The sequence below is a fragment of the Leptonychotes weddellii genome, chromosome 16 (assembly GCF_054177405.1).
Source record: "Leptonychotes weddellii isolate Sample4059 chromosome 16, ASM5417740v2, whole genome shotgun sequence".
NCBI classification, from domain to species: domain Eukaryota; kingdom Metazoa; phylum Chordata; class Mammalia; order Carnivora; family Phocidae; genus Leptonychotes; species Leptonychotes weddellii.
The window spans coordinates 10,107,369-10,128,118 of NC_138384.1; the positions used below are offsets into that span (position 1 = coordinate 10,107,369).

Here is a 20,750-nt window from a genome sequence, read left to right on the forward strand (position 1 = left end):
AAGAATTCCTCATATCAGTGAGATCATATGATACATGTCTTTCTCTGTTTGACTTATTTCACTCAACATAATACCCTCCAGTTCCATCCACGTCGGAGAGCAACAGAATTCTTAATTACACTTAATTTTAAAGAGAATGATAACTGACTTATAATGAAGAGGAAACAAGAAACAGATGCCTCTATTTCATCTTATTACAAAAATAAAATGTAATGATTTATGGCCCACTACCAAAAAATTTAAAAAAAATATTGGTCTTAACTTTTAGGATTCGGATTGATTGTGACAGATTTCATCAAAACACACCTTTATTTAATTTCTTCATTGTACTAATTTGTTCAGTATCTGCCTCACTACACTATATGTTCTGAGTGAGTCATTTTTAAATATAAACTTTATTTTGCATAAGGAAATCATATGGAAATCACCATTCATTCCGGTCAGCATCACAGTTGCAGTAATACTGAGAATCGATGCAGTTCCCTTCTAATCCACATGTACATTTTTGAGGATCGGGCGAAGAACCTCCCCAGTACGTTTGCGTTTCATTGGTTCTGCCAACCCACCAACTCAGAGGGCTTCCATCTGAAAAACAAATGTGAGAAATGTGACATCTGCTCTATGCCCCACAGCCTTCCAGCGCAGGCCAGTCGCTTCCTTCCCAAATCATTCAGAAGAGTAAGAGAAGGAAAAGAAAGATTGATTTGATGCAGTGATATTCCAAACATGGCTCTTGCTGGCATTGCCTTAAGAAAGCTTTTTAAAAAATGTTTTATTATTTAAGCTTAAAAGGAAAATGTATTTTTCTTTAAGTAGGAAAGAAATCAGCAGTTCCTATTTAGTTCAGGCATGGTACTTAAAAAATGTTTTGAGAGCAGTTCACCTATGTTATTTCTTTAAAAATAATTTTTGAAACAAGAAGATATCAAAATATAAACCATAGTAATTAACATATCAGGAACAAATTTGAGTTGAGATCATGAAATGCCCATTAAAACATTATGGAAAGTCAGTGGTTTATCTCAATATATTTATTGGCTAAAATCATATTGGCTGTTTATTAAACATTAGGCATGATATGGTACTCCCTTGTTATGATTTAAGATCTATTTGGAAGTATGTATTTTTTTTTCTTCCATTTAATGGCTTGGCTATTTATTTGGAGACTACAGAAATAACACTAAAAGATCTTTATGCCTGAAGCAAACACTACACTCAAAAACAGAATTTCCCTTAGCCAAATGCATTTCTTTCTATGATGAATGTTCAGCTTCCAGCTCCTTCTCAGAGTTATGACTAAACATGATGCCAAAGAACTAGAGTAAAGAATAGACAGCACATTCAGGTGAGGAATGCAGGCCAACTGTCTTCAAAAAAAAACAATAGGTAGAGAGGAAAAATCACAGTCGTTTGATAATCAGGGCATGAGAAGAATGTGACATCAAATCAGTCAGCTCCTCAAAGGTGTTAGATCATTTTTCTGTTGACTTTCAAAACTTCTAAGTTATTGCCATGAGCCTTACTGAAAATCTGGGACTTGTACTAATTTCTCCCTTACCTAAGAAAGAAAATACTTATAACAACTTACTATTAGATTGAACCTCTACTAATGCCAACAACTCTTCTCCCAGTGTTACTATACATACCAGCCCATATCACGCCAAAAAACTCGAGTTAATTGGAAGCTTGTGTATGGACAGAGACATTAAAATCAAGATTTTTCATCTTTTTTTTAAATTACAGGATTAACTCATCAACAGACGGTGAAACCCACCTTGAAATATTTAATAGATATTTTTCAATATATTGCTTAAAACACTGTGTTCAGGGGAGAGGGGTGGGAGGATGGGTTAGCCTGGTGATGGGTATTGAGGAGGGCACATTCTGCATGGAGCACTGGGTGTTATGCACAATGAATCATGGAACACTACATCTAAAACTAATGATGTAATGTATGGGGATTAACATAACAATAAAAAAATTAAAAAAAAACATTGTGTTCATAGGTTAAAAAGAAAATAAATTATTTCTAAATATTGAATAATCTTGTCACCTCTAAATTTCTGATCCTCCCTATAAAATAGACACCACTGAATGTTTTAAATGTACTAAATACATTTGGTTCCCTTTAAGACTTTTTGAAGTGTCCTAAAGAATTTAAATAAGTATAAGAAAGAACGAAGAAAATCATGAGAAATTATTTAAGTTAAAAATTAAAATTACAATGGGCGCCTGGGTGGCTCAGTCATTAAGCGTCTGCCTTCGGCTCAGGTCATGATCCCAGGGTCCTGGGATCCAGTCCCACATCGGGCTCCCTGCTCAGTGGGGAGCCTGCTTCTCCCTCTCCCTCTGCCTGCCGCTCCCCATGCTTGTGCGCTCTCTCTCTCAAATAAATAAAATCTTTTAAAAAATTTAAAATTATAAAATATCGGTGATCGTGGTCAGACGTTCCACTTCCTGTAGTTAAAATACCATGACTTGGAGTCACAGCTCCACAGCTTGCTGAAAATGTATTTACATACACATCCCACCTTATTCATCCACAGTAATGGCACCATTATTACTTAAAAGTTCGGTATCTTCAAGATCTGAAACTGTAAATTTAACTTGTCTGACACCTCCTTCCTGTTCGTCTCCATGTATTTCTTATTGTGAAATCAAAATCCAAACTGTTCTCTCTCTTTTCCAACTCAAGTTCATTCTACATGAATTCTAGGGTGATGGACCTGAGGAAAATCTGTGTATTTAACAATTATCATCATCCTTTGTTCAGTGGCCTTTTCTAGAAATTATTTTCTTTACTAGTGGCTCTGAAGCCTGGCTGAAACGCCAGGAGAGTCTTAGCAAAAGATACATGGGCACCACTGGCCATGAAGGTAGGGGTTCCTTCACGCTCTCTATTGCCCTCTTCATGTGGTGCTTGCTCACTAACCCTGTGGGGATTTTGTTTTCCGGTTCTTTCAGAGTTTGGCTCATTTATGACTTTGATGTTGGTCTTCCCTTGTATCTTTCTTTTCTAATTAAGCAATTCCATTCATTTTGTTGCATCCCATTCATTTATCCTTCTATAATTAAGGTTCTCATTCTTAGAATACAATTCCATATTCGTTTATCTATGTTTTTAGATTCCAAGATCAATATTTAGCAACAATGAACAACTGAACAATCGCTCGCCCACTCAACTGCTATGTTAACTATAACCGTGATGCACCAGAGAGCTGGTAAGAGAAGGTCACTTCAGGCACTGTGTATGTGTTGTGACATGCCACCCAATCACCGCCACACCCCATTACTGGCCCTGTGTCACAGAAGAGAAAGCAAAGCTGATAAAGACTCATCTATCCAAGCTCTCTACTTAATCAATAAGAGCCCTGGAATTTGAACTTACATCTCTCCCTGCCTTTAAATCTTATGCTCTTTGCACTACAACTATCTGATGGTCATTCATAAGTGGGATTGAGGTTTCAAGGGGAAAAGATTTGAGGGGAGACCAGCAAGATGGGAAGGGTAAAAGGCCAGAAGAGGACCTTATGAAATAGAAGAAGATGGAGGCAAAGAAGGAGGAGAGGGTGTGAAGCCAGGCAAAAGGGAGAGAATAATCCAATTATATTCTGTGGGTGGAGAGTAAGTAGAAAAGGTACTTAACTAGAAACGACAGGTTCAATTGTCATCCCAAGAGTTCAAAATCTTTCTGCTTGATCTACATGACATATGACATTCACATATGAAATGCACGTCTCTTAAAATTCTTGTCATGCTATCCGGACCTCTCTTAAGATAACAAGCAGGGGTAAACATTCACCAACTGGCTTTATCATGCAGATGTCTTAGAATCATCTCTAATTTCTAAAGAAAAATACACCTCGATATTGCTGCTAGAAAACAGTGTGTTGGGGAGTGGCATCAAACTGGCCTAAGCAGGGTGTGGGTCCAGAATATGCATTTATGATACCCAGATAGAAGAGTCTGTTTGGGACAGACAGAGAAGAGGAAGGTACCAGGCTCTGTAAGGAGAAAAGTGTCATGATGGAAGCAGAGTTTCTTAGAGGTTAATTCCCGTCGTAGAGTGCATATTGGGTGGTGAGAAGGTATGGAGAGATGCCTACAGGAGGCCGGCTGGAAAGTTCCTGCAGTAATTCAAGAGCGTCAGTAAGGTCCACACTAAGGCAAAACCGGGGGGACCCAAGATATTGGCACATAATGAGATGTTCTAAAGGGAAAACAAACCAAAAACAGAATTGAGGAGTTATTAGAAGTAGAATAAAAGAAAGAGTTAAAAGAGGTTTTCTGATTTCTACATAAATTGCTGAATAAACTGTTTCCGGCAATCTATTCTAATTTACAGTTTTACCCAGCAGCTAAGTGCCAACAATCCATGAAGAGTCCCACAGAATAGTCACTTTCAGAAAAGTCAATCATATTTTCGTTAGCTCTTTTGCATGACAGAACAAACCATAAATGTCACTTGCCCTTTATAAGGGACAAACACTGAGCATCCATCGAGGAGCCCAATGAAGCCCTTTTTTGTAGAGTTATCTGATGAAGGCCACAAAGAGACTCTGAAGGCAATCAAGGCTTTGAACAAAGCCCAGCGTAAAGTGATCTTGTTCTTTTCTTCAGGCAAAAGCATTGCTGTGGCTTCCAGACTGTGACATGTTTGCTAAGCGTACAGGGGGCAGACACTCTCAAGGGGCTATATGCCACCACCCTGGCATCATTAATATCCACAGGAGCTGGTGAGGTCAAGTGCACGGTGCAAGGTGCACAGCAGGACACATGCCTCAGTTTCCTTACCTTGTTTATTGACAAGTCGTGACTTCTTGCAGTAGTAGGTAAGCTCCTGTTCACAGTGCTCCGCAAGGTTAATTGTGGCCTGGAGCTGCTCCATGCTGGCCACATATTCGAAAAACCCAGCATATGGGTTCTCTGGGTTAGTGTTTCTGACTCTTGTTAGGTCAGAGCCATTGTGCTGTATGACGGTCCATGCAGTTTCTTGTATGCAGAAATGGGGAAGAAAGAGAGGAGACCATCACTAGTCTGCAAAAGTTAAAATAAATAAAGAAAATCAAAATCACCTTTTATCTGAGTCAAATTTTTCTAGTCATCAAACCTCTCTGAGAGGTAGAATTAATACAAATGGATTCTTAAAATTTTTAAATTATAGCAAAGTGATTCTTTTCCCTGAAGTTTATACGATTGCCATGCATTTGCAGTGACTTTATTTTACTTTTGTAGATTAATTTAACCAGAAAATGTTTACGGTGAAAAATATTAAGGAAACAAATTATTAAAATTTGTGACACATCTCATTTCATCGAATCCAATATTCTACTTTTTAAAGATGCGTCGTGATTTTATTTTAGAAAAGAAAAAAAACAGATGCCTATTATAATTATAAAGCATTGTTGATTACGGATACACCCCGAATTCAGGGATGTTACAATGTGGAAAAAAAAAAAAAGGTGTATCTTTGAATTTCTAAAATATTTTAGATTATATAATGTAAGCAATGACTTTTCTACTCTTAAAAATCATTCCTGTTACCAGCAAAAGGAAAGTCAAATTTTTATGACCTATATATATCTCTCTTCAGAGAACATTTAATTATGAGTGCACAACAATTTCTTTTTAAATCGAATTTTAAATATTCATTTTGGTATTGTGTGATGTGCATCGTTATGCAGGGCCATAGGAAGTTACTCCCTTGAGCTGAACACATCTGACAGAGCAGCAGCAACTCAACTAACACAAAAAATAAAGTACCTCTGAGTATTTACTAGAGTAATTGCCATTGACACCTGAATGTCTGTAAACATTACCATCATAATGACTACCAAAATTTTTAAATGAAATAAAAATCCTACAATGTTTGTAACAGAAGATAGGCACTTTATATCTAGCCTTCAACTTCCCCAGAAATTGACTTCACATTATATTTACTGTGATAGATGCAAGCACATGAACAGATTAATCAAAAGGCCTCTGATTTAATAGGTAAGAAACAGATTGGAAGTTGTCAAAACCATGCTATATATATGCTGTTAAGTCACATAACTCTTCTGTATTACAGAGGACTATTCCAAATTGGAGGAAAACAATAGGTAGAATTTCCTCCCCTCTCTGTAGCTAATACATTCACACGGATCGGCAACTGGAACAAGATAAGAAATTTCACTCGCACCCCTCTCCAGGTCACCAGAATTTTGAATAGAGAGGTCTGCTAAATAAGACAGGAGACAACTTTGACAGTCTTATTGCCTTCCATGCCCCAACGTTATTTTTCTTGGAAACAATAGCTGTTACTTTTATTGCTGCCTTGCATTTTGGCTCACGGTAGAGCTTTATCGGTAAATTAATTTCCTTCAAGAGGACATGATATATAAGCTATTGGCATTAATTGTGGATGGCCAGACAGTGATATGGTATAGAGACCATCAGGATATCTGAATTGGAGATCTGGAGTGGAATGTGAGCTTAAGGAAAGTCAGGTAAAACCTGAGCCTCCATTTCCAAATTTTGGAAAATAAAGTGGCAGCATAAAGGAGACAATAGGGTAGGTCTGAAATTCTCTGATTTTAGCCAACTCAACCCTGGCTATTGGAAGTTTAGGATTATTAACCAGGCAATTCTGTTAGCCTAACCTCCACTGGACTCTGCTTTTTTGTTCGACAGAACATTCTTCTTTCCTTGCGGTGAATCAATGGCCTGCATGAAGAAGCTCAAGTGGCTGAACAGCTGCCAAAGGAGCAGGACAATATACCTGCATGAGGCCTTTGTCTCTTTGCCTTTGGGTCACACGGAGAGGGCCTTCCCTGCCACTCAGCATCCACGGGGTCACAATTAACACATGATCCCAAAGGTCTTTTAAGGTGTTGTAAATTTCATCCAAGGCCAGAGCGCTGGACAATCCTTAAAGGACAGCGCACAGAAATGTTTCTACTTTTGACATTCTAAAATTTCAGTATCATGGTAGTTTCTGTAAGTGATTTCATTTTCTAATAAAAAGTGCTACAAAATATGAAGTTAAATAGATGCTGCATTTCTTAGATAATCTAGATTTCCAGGGCAAAGCAGAGACAATGGAATCATCACAACAGGTTATGAACGCCGGAAATGGGTGACCAGCAGCCATGCTCCAAATCTGATGTGCTTTGCTAACAGGGGTATCCCTCAAGATTACTAACCCAGGGCCTCTTTACTGCTTTTTCAAACATGACCGCATTACCTGATGTTTAGAAATTACAACTGTAAAGGACACTGCCTTTCTCACAATTTGTAATTCAGTATTTTGTAACTTATTCTATGGGTCTTCTCCACTCATCTGTAGGCTGTACGAGAAGAGTGATAGTTTCTGATTTGCTACCCACAGTATCTGTAGCACATAGCACAGGGTCTTGGCACAACATGCAGAAGACATTAAAGAAATGATGGGTATTAAAGAGGGCACATATTGAATGGAGCATGGGGTGTTATATGCAAATAATGAATCATGGAACACTACATCAAAAAAAATAAAAAAAAAAGAATTAGGGAATAAATGAATAAAAACAATATGCCGTCCAGACTAGAGTACTGATCCCCTGATCCCCTATGGTGCTGTGAGACTTTTGGTGTCTTGTAACTGTTTTAGAACTCTGTAAATTGTAAATGATAGTTCTGCAAATTAGTAAGTCTGAAACTATGAAGGGTATGCGATGTTTTCCTACTTGCAAGTTAACCAGTTATCTTGCCTCCTGTCCGAATTAAATCGATTTATCTGTATCTATCCAGATGGATTTAGCTGTAGACAGATGGATGATCGAGAGCTTCACTAACAGACATGGGAGTCCCTGGATCAGGGACTATTTGGTCACAGAAAATCCTAGCAGCATCTGTTCTCTACTGCCCAGTTTCCCAGAGGCCAATAGAGGAGTGCCAGATACACCTGTACATGCTGGAATTGTTCCACAAGAGAGGAACCCTCAGGGCACCTGGGTGGCTCAGTCCATTGGGCGTCTGCCTTCAGCTCAGGTCATGATCTCGGGGTCCTAGGATTGAGCCGCCTGTGTTGGGTTCCCTGCTCAGCAGGAAGTCGGCTTCTCCCTCTCCTTCTGCCCCTCCCCCTGCTTATGCGCGTGCTCTCTCTCAAATAAATAAATAAAATCTTTAAAAAAAAAGAGAGAGAGAGAGAGGAAACCCCCAAATTATGAGACTTGGAGGTTAGAGGGGATGGCTCGCGCATCTTCTCCTCCCCTTCACAGAGGGAGAGAGGAATTCTGGCTTTGGAATGCAAGAGATCTCTGAGGAGATGCACCAGTCTGCAGGGTTTTTTTGTTCACTTTTAGAATGTAGGCAAATGGGGGCGCCTGGGTGGCTCAGATGGTTGAGCATCTGCCTTCGGCTCAGGTCACAATCCCAGGGTCCTGGGATCGAGTCCCGCATCGGGCTCCCTGCTCAGTGCAGAGCCTTCTTCTCCCTCTCCCTCTGCTTGTGCTCTTCTGTCTATCTCTCTGTCAAATAAATAAATAAAATCTTTAAAAAAAAAAAAAAAGAATGTAGGCAAATGCATCTGGGGACAATAAACCTTCTAATCTCTCTAGAGAAAGTCACTATCTCTAACTTCCAAGACACATTTATATGAAATTACCCTTTAACACAGGCTTCCAGATTTACTTATTTATTTATCTATTTGCCTCACTTACTTATTTGCTTAGCAAGCAAGGCATTGTTTCCTCTCAAGAAACTATTGTCCATGCACCAGCAAATGCCACCTGGCAGAAGTTCAATGGACTCCCCTCCCCCACCACCCACTATGGAAGAAGCCAGTCCCACCTCCATTTGCACATTAATTTCAATAGTACTGATGAACAGATATGTCTGTTCCTTGGATTCTCCTTTGAACTGGCTGTAACAACTTACCAGTTTCCTCATTAATAATGTGTTAGACAAAATCTTTAAAATATGTTTTTTAGTTTTTATTTTTATATCTGTGTAAGAGTCGTGATTTTATTTTATTTTATTTTATTTTATTTTATTTTATTTTATTTTATTTTTGAAAACTGTACTTTACCCAAATGCAAAGAGAGTTAGTTGTTGCAATAAAGCAGACAAAGGGACATGAGTCAGGAAAGACAGCTGCAATGGGCAGAAAAATCTATGAAACTTAAACACTGAAAGGCAGTTTGGGTCCTACCAGTGTGTCTCCCTGAAGAGACTTCTAATATATGGATTGTATGTAAAGCACCTGAGTAATTAAGAACTTGATTTATCTTCTACTGGCTGCTATTTTTTAGCGTGATAACAGTGTAAAGAAAAAACATGCTGTTTAAGCAACACAGCTGCAGAGCTCGTGTTCCTTCAGGATTCATAGCAGAGGGTGATAGATGTGATTAAAACCTGGGAGGTCAGGTAGGAAGAGCTGTGTTCAGGAAAGCCTGGGAGAAGAAAGGGAAGAACAGCCAGCATTGTGGAACAGAGCGTGATGTCCACAAGGCTGCATCTGAATAATGATCGTTAGTTATTAACTCTCAGAACTATCAAGAAGGCCTTATTGTTGAAATCCCTAAAGTAAAATTTTATTGTTATAAATCTCATACTCTCCAGCCTTCCCAGGGGAGGGTCTCAGGAGCTCCTGTCTCAGAAGCACACGGAGAGCTCCTTCAGAGAGCAGAGAACCAGGCCTTGGTCCTCCAATTTACTGAGTCAGCAAAACTCTATCCAGGCATCTTGGTGGTGGTACAGTGGGACAGAGTGAGTTAAAGCCAGGGAATTAGCATTTGCACCAAAGTCTGAGAGCCAAGGCCCTAGCATTCATCAATCGCTCCCCACTAAAACAATTGTCCTGACAAGGCGATGTTTGAGAATGAGAACTGGATTTTTTTAAAGTTACACATTTGCAAGTTACTGATTCAACATTTTGTCTTGTTTTTATAATTATTATACTTGATTTATATAACTAGAGAATATGTTATTGGCTACAAGCAATGAGACATTGATAGAATGTAGCCTTTTCTAGAAGAAAAATGTTCAGGCCGGGAGAAAAGAGGTTTTAGTCCCTCACTGCTCCCCAATGATTCTTCAGCCCGCCTTTACCCAACCTCCCTGCTTTCCTCATTTGCAAAACCAGATCAATAGGACATGTTTCAAGCTGTAACATTATTTTTCATTGGGTTGTTACATTCTGGGATTGTCACTTTAGTGTGAATGTATTTCAATATTCCGGGGCCTCTGACAGCTAAGACAGCCACTTAGCTGTCTCCTCCTGGATTATCTGTGTCTCTGCCCTCAATGGCTTGCTTTTCAAATGGCTTTAAATGTTGTGAATGTCCTCTTCTGCATCAATACTTTCTGATAATTTTGCTGAAGCACCTTTCATCTCTCTCTGTGTGTATATACATATTTCCTTCATGTCTCTTAGAGTTGTTACAGAGTTAGCATGAGACTTCATTGACTAAGGCACATACCTCATAAAGTAATATGACAAGGTAAATGCTGATTTAATAGAAATGGAATAATTCATTCAATTAAATGAAATTGATAATTGCCTTATCATTTAGATAATGTAAGTTCACATGGCCTATAAATTTTGGAATTATTCCATAGAAAGATATCATGCACATGGGTGTTTGTATGTGTATAGACTCAATACTCATTATTTGCAGGTCCTCATTATTTGTGAATCACCTACTCACTACAATTTATTTGTACCCCCCAAATCAATGTGCTCTTGGACATCTGCAGACACGCACAAAGCAGCAGAAAGCTTGAGTTGCCCAGTAGACACGCATCCAGCTGAAGCTGAACCAGGCCACACTCTGTCTCCTTGTTTCAGCTCTCATACTGTGACACGTATCTCATTTGTGGTCTATTCAGTGCCATGTTTTTTCCATTTCTGTGCTTGTTCTTATGATTTCACTGCTTAAAATGGCCTCCAAGGGTGGTGCTGAAGAGCTGTCTAGTATCCCAAGCACAAGGAGGCTGTGATATGCCTCACAAGGAAATGCACGTGCTAGAATAAGCTTCACCGAGGTGGGAGTTATCGTGCTGGTGGCTGTGAGTTCAATGTTGATGAATTAACCGTGTGCATTAAATAAGGTGTCTTCAACCCGAAACACAAGTCAAATGAGGTTATGTATTGATCAGCTGATGCGAATGCTGTGACCAGAGGCTCACAGGAACCTAATCTTACTGCATTTCCTCTAGGAGCGAATGGTCCAATTTTGGCTAATTCAGTGTCTATGGCTGCTTTGCAGAAAGTAACTATCATGGGTAATGAGAACCGTGTGTGTGTGCGCGTGTGTGTCTACTATGTTTCTTAAAGTTTTAAAGATTCGAGATATTTATCAACTTAGAGGTATCTGATTTATAAAATCCAACCTTTTTAAAGCACGTCCATGTGACTACTACAGGACGCATTTGTGGGAAGACAGGACTCACAGGGTTGCACTGATAGATTCTTCAAGCTCATTCACAACCCAAGCTGGACAAACAGGAAACATCAAAAAGTTAGTTGACACCTAAAGTTCTGTGTTTCATTTGCAAAGTTTTCCTTTCCTCTCTGTGAGGTATTTTCAAACTTATTATGTTTAATTCTCCCATTCTCTGTTTTGTAAAGCTTGAGAACCACAGGCCCAAAACAGCAAATCTCCGAGCTGGGTACACTTAAGAATCAATTGGGAAGATTTGTAAAATATTGATCCTATTGTCTCACCCCAACCATTCTGTCCTAACCTCTTGACTCAAGGTGCTGCCTGGAAATCTGTATCGTGTGGAAGGGGGAACTTAGCGGAGGGGACAAACGTGGGTATCATCAGCTGTCCGAGGTTGCTTTCATTTTTGGGGCAGTGCTATGCTCTGAATGTTTGTGCCCCCTCATTCATATGCTGAATCACCTAACCTCCAAAGATAATGAATGGTATTAATGGTATTAATAGGGGGTGCTTTGTGGAGGTGATCAGGTCATGAGGGTGGAGGCCTCATGAATGGGCTTAGTCCTCTTATAAAAGAGACCCCACAGAGCTATTTCCATCATGTGAGGATACAGGAAGTCTGTGGCCCAGAGGAGGCCCTCGCTGGACTATGCTGGTGCCCTGATCTTGGGCTCCCCAGCCTCTAAAACTGTAAGGAATAAATTTCTGTTGTTTGTAAGCTACCCAGTCTGTGGTTATCTTGCTACAGCAGCTCAAAAAGACTAAGATGGGCAATGTCCTCAATGGTTGTGAAAGCAAATGGAAGCCATCTGGTTGTGTTACACGAAAAATCTCTGAAGATACATTCTAATTTTCTAATTTCCCTAAATATCTGTTGCCATGGTTTTACCACCATCCTCCAGTTTTTAGAATTACATATTAATACAAAGGAACTTTTGGTCCCATGTTCAAATGCCTTCTCAGTTGCTCTCAACATGCTCAACTGCTTCTGAATGTGTCACAGACATGTCAAACTCAAACTGTAAAACTGAGCTGCTGTCTTTCCCCTCAAACCTCTCTCTCTCTTTTCTTCTTTCTTTTCTTTTTTTTTTTTTAGGTAGGGGTAGAGGGAGAGAGAGAATCTTAAGCAGGCTTCACGCCCAGTGCTGAGCCAGCACGGAGCCCAATGCAGAGCTTAATCTCACAACCATGAGATCATGACCTGAGCTGAAATCAAGAGTCGGATGCCTAACCGACTGAACCACCCAGGCGCCCCCCGTTCAAACCTTCTCTGACCACATCTCAAATAATGGCAACTCAACTACTCCAGTTGCCCAACTAAAAATGTGGTGTTATTTTTGTTTCCTTCTGTTTTCTCACACCTTACATGTATTCAATGAGGAAGTCGAACCTCCCTCCCCCATCCACACTGCTATTATCCAGTGCAAGCCACCACCATCACCTCGCATGGATCCTTACACTACTTGAACTGGTCTCCAAGCAGGTCTCTATTCCTGTTACAGACATACAGATGGACATAAATTATATACACATACATATAGATCTATACCTTATATATATCCATGATTATGGGTGTGTGTGTGTGTGTGTGTGTGTGTGTGTACCTCTGCTCCTAAATGGGCACTTTCCGACATCATGATCCCACCAAAGGCAGTCAGATGGCATCCATCATTGCTTAAAACTCCCTGGTGTCTTTTCGTCTCATTCAGAGTAATGAGACTTCCCCTCCTGGCCCTGCCTTACTTGACTGTCTTTTGTTCTCCCACTACTCCCCGATTACTTGCCATACTCCAACCACACTAGATTTGTTGCTATTTTCTGAATGCACCTGGTAAGATCACTGCTCTCAGCACTTAGCACTTGCTATTTCCTTTGCCTGGAATGTTCTTTCCCCAGATACTCACTGCCTGATCTTAAGTAGTGAACCCCCTCTGAAACACCTGCTACTTCAATTTAGTATTTCCTTTTTCTGTTTGTTTTGCTCCAGAAAACTGTGACTTCCTGACAGTGCTATTCAATGCAAACTTTCCGCAATGATAGAACAGGTGGCTGCTGAGCAATTAAAATGTGACCAGTGAGACTGAGAAAAGTGGGCATTTAATTTAGTCTTATTTTTATTAATTTTAATTTTAATTTTTAAAGCTTATTTCCATTCACTTAGTTTCATTACTTAGTTTTAATTACATATGAATTGAAATCGGCATTTGTTGCCAGTGGCTACTACAGAAGACAGCACAGTTCATCTAGAATCCATTGTTTTGGGTTTGATAGTGAAGAGACCAAGATTCTTTTTTACGACATTTATCTACAGCCCCTCTCACCAACACCTCTGGCTGAAAGACCATCTTCCCTTCACTGTGTATCAACGCCACCTTTGCAGTAAGTCAACTGCCCATACATGAGTCAGTCTGTTTAGCTATTTTGTTTCACGGATCTACTTGTTTGTCCTTATGCCGGTCACACACTGTTTCACGGAGCCTGTCGGTAAAATGTCTTTATATCTATTAGAGTTGAGTCCTTCAACTTCATTCTTCCAGATTGATTTGGTTCTTCCTGTCCCTTCAAATTTGCTGACAAATTTTAGAACCTGCTTGCCAGTTTTCACCAAAACAGTTACATCAACCAACAAATAAACACCCCACTGGAATTTTAATTCAGACTTGTACCAAATCAAAACCTACATGGGAAGAATTGATATTTACACTATACTGAGTTTTCTAATCAATGGAATTTTTATATTTCCTCATTTATTTAGAATTTTAATTTATCTCATGAGCATTTTATACTTTTCTATGTAGAAGTCATGCATATCTTTCATTAGGTTTATTACCATGTATTTGAGATTTTTTATGTGATTGGCAATAAAATCTTCTAAAACTTCATTTTGCTTACTGCTGGTATGCAGAAATGAAATGTAGTTAATTTTTATATTAATTTGATACCCAGTGATCATCCTAAATTTTAATAGTTTATCTGTATATATATATATATATTAGTATATATACATATGCTAAAATATAACCTAGTCATAGACAAATAATGAGAATCAATAGATAACGTGGTCACAGACAAATAACGAGAATCTTAGTTCTACCCTTACAGTACTTACATCTTTCCTTTCTCTTTCTTTATTACATTGGCAAGGACCTCCAATATAATGGTGTGATAATAGCAGGCATCCTTGTGTTAATACTGGTAACAGGGGTAAAGCTTTCACTATTTCACCATAAAGTGTGATATGTGCTACACGATTTTTTTGTTAGTACTCTTTAACAAAGTAAGGAAGTTTCCTTCTATTGGTAATTTATTGAGTTTTTACCTTCTCTTTTATCATGAACGGATGTTCAATTTAATCAAATACATTTTCCTTGACTATTAATTCCTATTTAAATTTATGTAAGTAAAGAATTCAAGAACACAAGTCATGTTTACCTACTTTTAAAAAGTTAAGTATTTTTCAAAGCTTTCACATGTATCAGTCTTCTCAGAGAAATAGTCTGTCCTTTTCGTTTGGGGACTTAATAAGATACATCTATTATTAGATGTTCGACACAGATACCAGATTCATTGAAAATAATGAAATATTTCTAAATCATTACCATTAAACTATTTTTTAAAGATTTTTGTTAAGTTCTTCCACTGAACAATATACATTTTAATCAAGTTGCAAAGGAGGTCAACTTTCTACTAGTTTCATTTTAAATTTGTGTGTTTAAAGCATTCATGCAAATTTTACTATTAAATGAAAGTTGATTAACTCACCAGTCATATTGCAATATAGAAGAAAGGGTTCCAGAGGACCACTTCCATCTGAATCTATATAGTAAAACCCTGAAGTGTTTCCTCTGTGCTTATAGGATTCACATGACTGCTCATAGATAGCTGTAAGAAAAAAAAAATGGATCCTCATAAATGGAATAGTATAAAAATAATCTCTTAAATTTTAATTTGGACACAAAATACACCAAGTTTTGAGATTTAATATGTATATTACTGACCATGAGAAAAGGTAAAACATACTTTAAAACAAAACTCATTCTTTTTTTAAAAAAAGTAATATGGATGAAAGGTTATACAGAAAAAGGCAGAATGACGTTAAATTCTGTGGCATTTCCTTTTGTCATTAAGAAAATATGAGATTATTAGTCAAAATAAAAATAATTTTTACATTAGGTAAAACAACAAAAGAGAAGGTATGTGTTTTAAATATCAAAATGCTTATAAATAATGTAACATCCATTTCGGACATCCACCCAAATGGATCTTCTGACATCCATTTTGGAATTTCTAGTGTCACCTGGTAATAACCTCACATCTGAAACACAATAGTATAATCTCCTTAAATAATCTGCTTTTAAACTGGAGGGTATTGTGCTGAGCAAAATAAGTCAATCAGAGAAAGACATGTATCATATGACCTCACTGATATGAGGAATTCTTAATCTCAGGAAACAAACTGAGGGTTGCTGGAGTGGGGGGTGGGGTGGGAGGGATGGGGTGACTGGGTGATAGACATTGGGGAAGGTATGTGCTATGGTGAGCTCTGTGAATTGTGTAAGACTGTTGAATCACAGATCTATACCCCTGAAACAAATAATACATTATATATTAAGGAAAAAAAAAAAAGGAAGAAGATAGCAGGAGGGGAAGGATGAAGGGGGGAAACTGGAGGGGGAGACGAACCATGAGAGACTATGGACTCTGAGAAACCAACTGAGGGTTCTAGAGGGGAGGAGGTGGGGGGATGGGCTAGCCTGGTGATGGGTATTAAAGAGGGCACGTTCTGCATGGAGCACTGGGTGTTATGCACAAACAATGAATCATGGAACACTACACCAAAAACGATGTAATGTATGGTGATTAACGTAATAAAAAAAATTATTTTAAAAAGGAAAAAAAAATAATCTGCTTTTATCCACAATTATGTAATAGAAAAATTTTAAATAATGTAACTTATTCTCCTTTCTCATATAAAATTATCTATAGATAAAATCTTTAAAAAAATTGACCAACAAGGCTCATCAATAATTTTAAAAGTATTTTATAAAAGAAACTTTCTGTAATGCCCTGTAATGAGAATTTAATATAATTAAAACTGGAAGCAAAAGAAATATTTATATGAAATATGCCCTCAAGTGGTCTCAATATGTTTTAATCCATAATTGGATGTTTTTGAGAATACAATTATACATTTGCCATGTACAAAGTTTGATATTAACAACTGTATATGATGCACATCTTATTGAACACTTGGCCACATACACTTATGATTTCCATCAAGCTTTTTATTTTATGAAATGAGAAGTAAGTCATGCCCTGAATGTCTTTCCTTGATCTAGTCCAAATTTTTGAAAATTATATTAATGACAACTTAAACAATATGAAATAATGTAGCTAATTTGCTCAGTGTTACAGTGATTTTGGATAATCATACAAATTTACTTCTCCATTCCTCCACAGTCTGATGGTTTTATTTTGTTCCTATTATATATGACATAGACAAAAATATAAGAATGGATTGTTTTAGAGTCACATTTATATTTTGTGCAGTGAAACAGGCACGTAAAAATGGTTAGTTTATTCACTTCTGTATGCACATATACATATGTTCATAAATTCTTTGAAAGAGGTTGGCAGGATAGACTCACGACTTGAGAGTCAGGGCTGGTAGTAGAAAGGACACGTGATTGCATGAGGGTAATTAGGAATACATTTGCTTTATGTGTATTGCTTGACTCTTTATAACATGACTGTTTACAACATATTACTTTCTAATGAAACCTTTTATTATTTTTTTCTTTTTATCATGTTAATCACCATACATCATTAGTTTTTGATGTAGTGTTCCATGATTCATTGTTTGCGTATAACACCCAGTGCTCCATGCAGAACGTGCCCTCTTTAATACCCACCACCAGGCTAACCCATCCCCCCACACCCCTCCCCTCTAGAACCCTCAGTTTGTTTCTCAGAGTCCATAGTCTCTCATGGCTCATCTCCCCCTCCGATTCCCCCCCTTCATTTTTCCCTTCCTGCTATCTAATGAAACCTTTTAAAGACTGCATCCCTGCCCCTTCCCCTATTTATGCTAACGATAGTCAAGGCTTCACTATATCCAGGTTTGTCATCCTGGCCCCATTTCTCAGAATGGTTATTGGCCAAAACCCTTCAGTTCCATTTGGACTATCTGTTCAAGAACTTATTCATCAAACTGTGGCCACAGATGAAAATATTTTATTTATCCAATTTTTTTCCTCAGAGTTGTTTGTGTTTATATTTAGATTTGGTCATTGATAACAATTACAAATAAATAGTTAAAACACATTCGATTAGCTTTTTGTTTTGAGTTAGTTACTACAGTTAGGATGGCAGAGGATGTAAGAAAGTAAAGTAGACAGCTAGCTGGGTAACTTGGCTTCTGGTTTCAGTGAGGTGTGGCTTTAGCAACAGGAGGCATTCTTTATGATATTGTGAGGCACTCCAACAGATAAACGGATGCCTTAGGAATGATTCCGGCTGCAGGGGTACAGGTCTGAGGGGTGAAGCCAGGAGCTCCTCCCGCTCACGCCCTTGCCAGCCCTGAATCAGGACTTCCGAGGGTCCCCTACAGAATGTCCAGGGCTGGGAGCCCAGGATTCCAGTCTCAACTCTAGCAGGAGTACAAAGTAGCACACAGTGAAGAGAACAGGAATGAGGAGTCTGATGACATAACACCCTGGCCTGAAGTCAGGGCTACAGGAGATGCGAGTAGGAATTAAGTTGCCTGGCAAGGTCAGTAATGACATGAGAAAAATGGGCGCTTAGATCTCCCCATCATACATACTGAAAAAGTGGACATCAAAATGAAATAAGTCTTACAACACATGCAAACATTTCTTTTTTTTTTTTTTTTTAAGATTTTATTTTATTTATTTGACAGAGACACAGCAAGAGAGGGAACACAAGCAGGGGGAGTGGGAGAGGGAGAAGCAGGCTTCCCGCTGAGCCGGGAGCCCAATGCGGGGCTCAATCCCAGGACCCTGGGATCATGACCTGAGCCGAAGGCAGACGCTTAACCGACTGAGCCACCCAGGCTCCCCAACATGCAAACATTTCATCAGAAAAATTGCATGGTTTATAATATAGGAAGAGTGTTGGTTATGATCCCAGGCTCTGGAGCATAATTGCAAGTGTTCACATCCTCACTATGCCTCAGCTATTTAAGGAGGCTGGGGCAAGGTGATTAATCTCTCTCTGTTACTTCATTAGTAAATTGGGGATCATAATAATACCCACCCACTAAGGTGGTCATTAGAATTCAAGGAGTTGGGACATATAAAATACTAGATCAGTGCCTGGCATTTAGAAAATACTCAATAAAATGAACTATTTAATGATTAACATCATTATCTGCCATCCTTATTTCATTACCCTCATTAATGGGGTTGCAAGGGAATTGAAGGATTATGTATTCTGCATTGTTTATCTTTATCCTTAGCTGCCTTTTGTTTTCTATACGTATTTCCCCTTTGCCAGCTCTCCTACTCTTTTCTATCCTGTTTAATGTTATCTATTTCTATAAGCTACTTTGACAACTTCTTGAAAAGAGGTGTGGATTGAAAATAAACTAGAAAGCAACTGGATGCTAAACTTCAGGGTTGTGCATTCCAGTACATGGAACATGGAATACATGGAATACATGGAATATGCACACAGCCATGGAAAGGGAAACGGAACAAGGAAATCAGAACAGAGGCAAGAAGCAGCAGGTGTGTTCAGCTTACAGTTGTGGCAGGTAGCCCCCGTGTAACCAGTGTTTGCACAGTTGCAGTGAAAGGTGCTCCAGGACTGGGAACATTCACCACCGTGTTCACAATAGTTCGGCAAACACCTACGAGAAGGTGCAGATGCAATCACTACTTTTCATTCTGAGCGATCATAAAATGTTGATCAGTTATACACGGTCGTGTGAGAGAAGAATGTCAACAGTAACAGAAAGGGTAAATTCAACGTGACTCGTGGTTATTCAGTCTGTCGTCAAGGTGGTTTAACCACGGAACCAAACCTTCGATCAATAAATTCATCAGATTTCAACCAATTCTCAGGTAGTTGTGACTGCTTCATTTTCAACATGTGCTACTATATCAGAGTCCTTTCTTTTCTCTCAGTGACAAAACACTAATTCAATACGTTGCCAGAAATATCAATAGCTTACATAAAATAACAACATTTAATCATATTGATTTCCTACACTGAACATTTAAAAGAAGGAATAAAGAAGAGAGAAGAAAAGAAGGAAGTAGGAGGGAAGGGTGTCTTTATTCACTTTCTGAGTAAAGTGAAGACCTCCAGGAATGTTGAAGGTGCACTGGATAGACACACGAATTCCTAGCAGTGTGTTAGGGTGCTCCAGGCTGCTGAATGGAACTCACAGGGCCTCCCAGGATATTTTAACTTTTCAAGAGAAATATAGGCATACTCAGTATCTGACCAAGACTGCACAACTTCCTAGCTCGAGATAGTTCAATTTCAACAGTAGATCGTAATACTTTCCTTTTAGTGACGTCCTATCTGTAAGAAGCTGGATTTTCAGTAGTTGATAAAAAAAAATAAAACAACCCAGTACCAGGTGAAATCAGTGTGGAACAAAAATGAGGGTGGTGGTGTCTGACCTGACCCCAAGCTTTGAACTGTTGTGCAGTACTCAACAGGTAAACACATGTAATTACGAAGGAGTTGTGTTTAATTCAAAATAAAATTAAAATATTTTCAAATTACATAAATACTATATATAATATATATACTGACATTTATAACTATATGAATTACATATATATTACATACATATAGACATATAGAGAGAGACATATATATTATATTTGTAATATATATATATTCGTTTTTCAAAGAGTTACTAAATTTTAGTACATAAATAAGTTGTTTGGACCTAAGCTACTTTTTAAATGAAAGTGTTTGTTATATTTTCGGGCTTGGAACACTATGAGAAAAATCACTGAAATACATAGGGTGCTGTGGACAACAAAGCTGGGGAGCTTCTGGTATCAACTTGAACAGCCCTGGTCAGATTATTGATGCTTTTTAGAATTCAGATTGAAAGGTATATTGAGACCAAAGCTTGAAATGCTTTCTTTTACCCCAGAATGAAAAAATAAACTGTGAAGCATGTCAAGAATGCACTCATACTGGGGTTTCTGCCACCTCTGTTATTAAAAAACTAAGGATGGGAAACTTCATGTTTCGCTTATAGGATTTCTCCAATTTTAACTGAAAATAATGTTATTGATTTTTCCTGATTATAAAAAATAGATACCCACTGTACAAAAATCAAATGATCCAGGAAAC

The 20,750-nt window shown here is 38.3% G+C and overlaps 1 protein-coding gene across 2 annotated transcripts in view; it reads right to left on the minus strand.

The window, feature by feature from the left end:
- Positions 1–20,750, minus strand: part of CNTNAP4 (contactin associated protein family member 4) — a 178,087-nt gene that overhangs the window by 57,206 nt on the left and 100,131 nt on the right. For both annotated transcript variants that reach the window (XM_081806346.1, XM_081806345.1), the window contains exons 9-12: positions 19,172–19,278; positions 15,171–15,290; positions 4,795–4,992; positions 429–585 (exon numbers count right to left, since the gene is read on the minus strand). In XM_081806346.1, the coding sequence (XP_081662472.1) occupies positions 429–585; positions 4,795–4,992; positions 15,171–15,290; positions 19,172–19,278 (582 nt within the window). The remainder of the gene's footprint in view (positions 1–428; positions 586–4,794; positions 4,993–15,170; positions 15,291–19,171; positions 19,279–20,750) is intronic.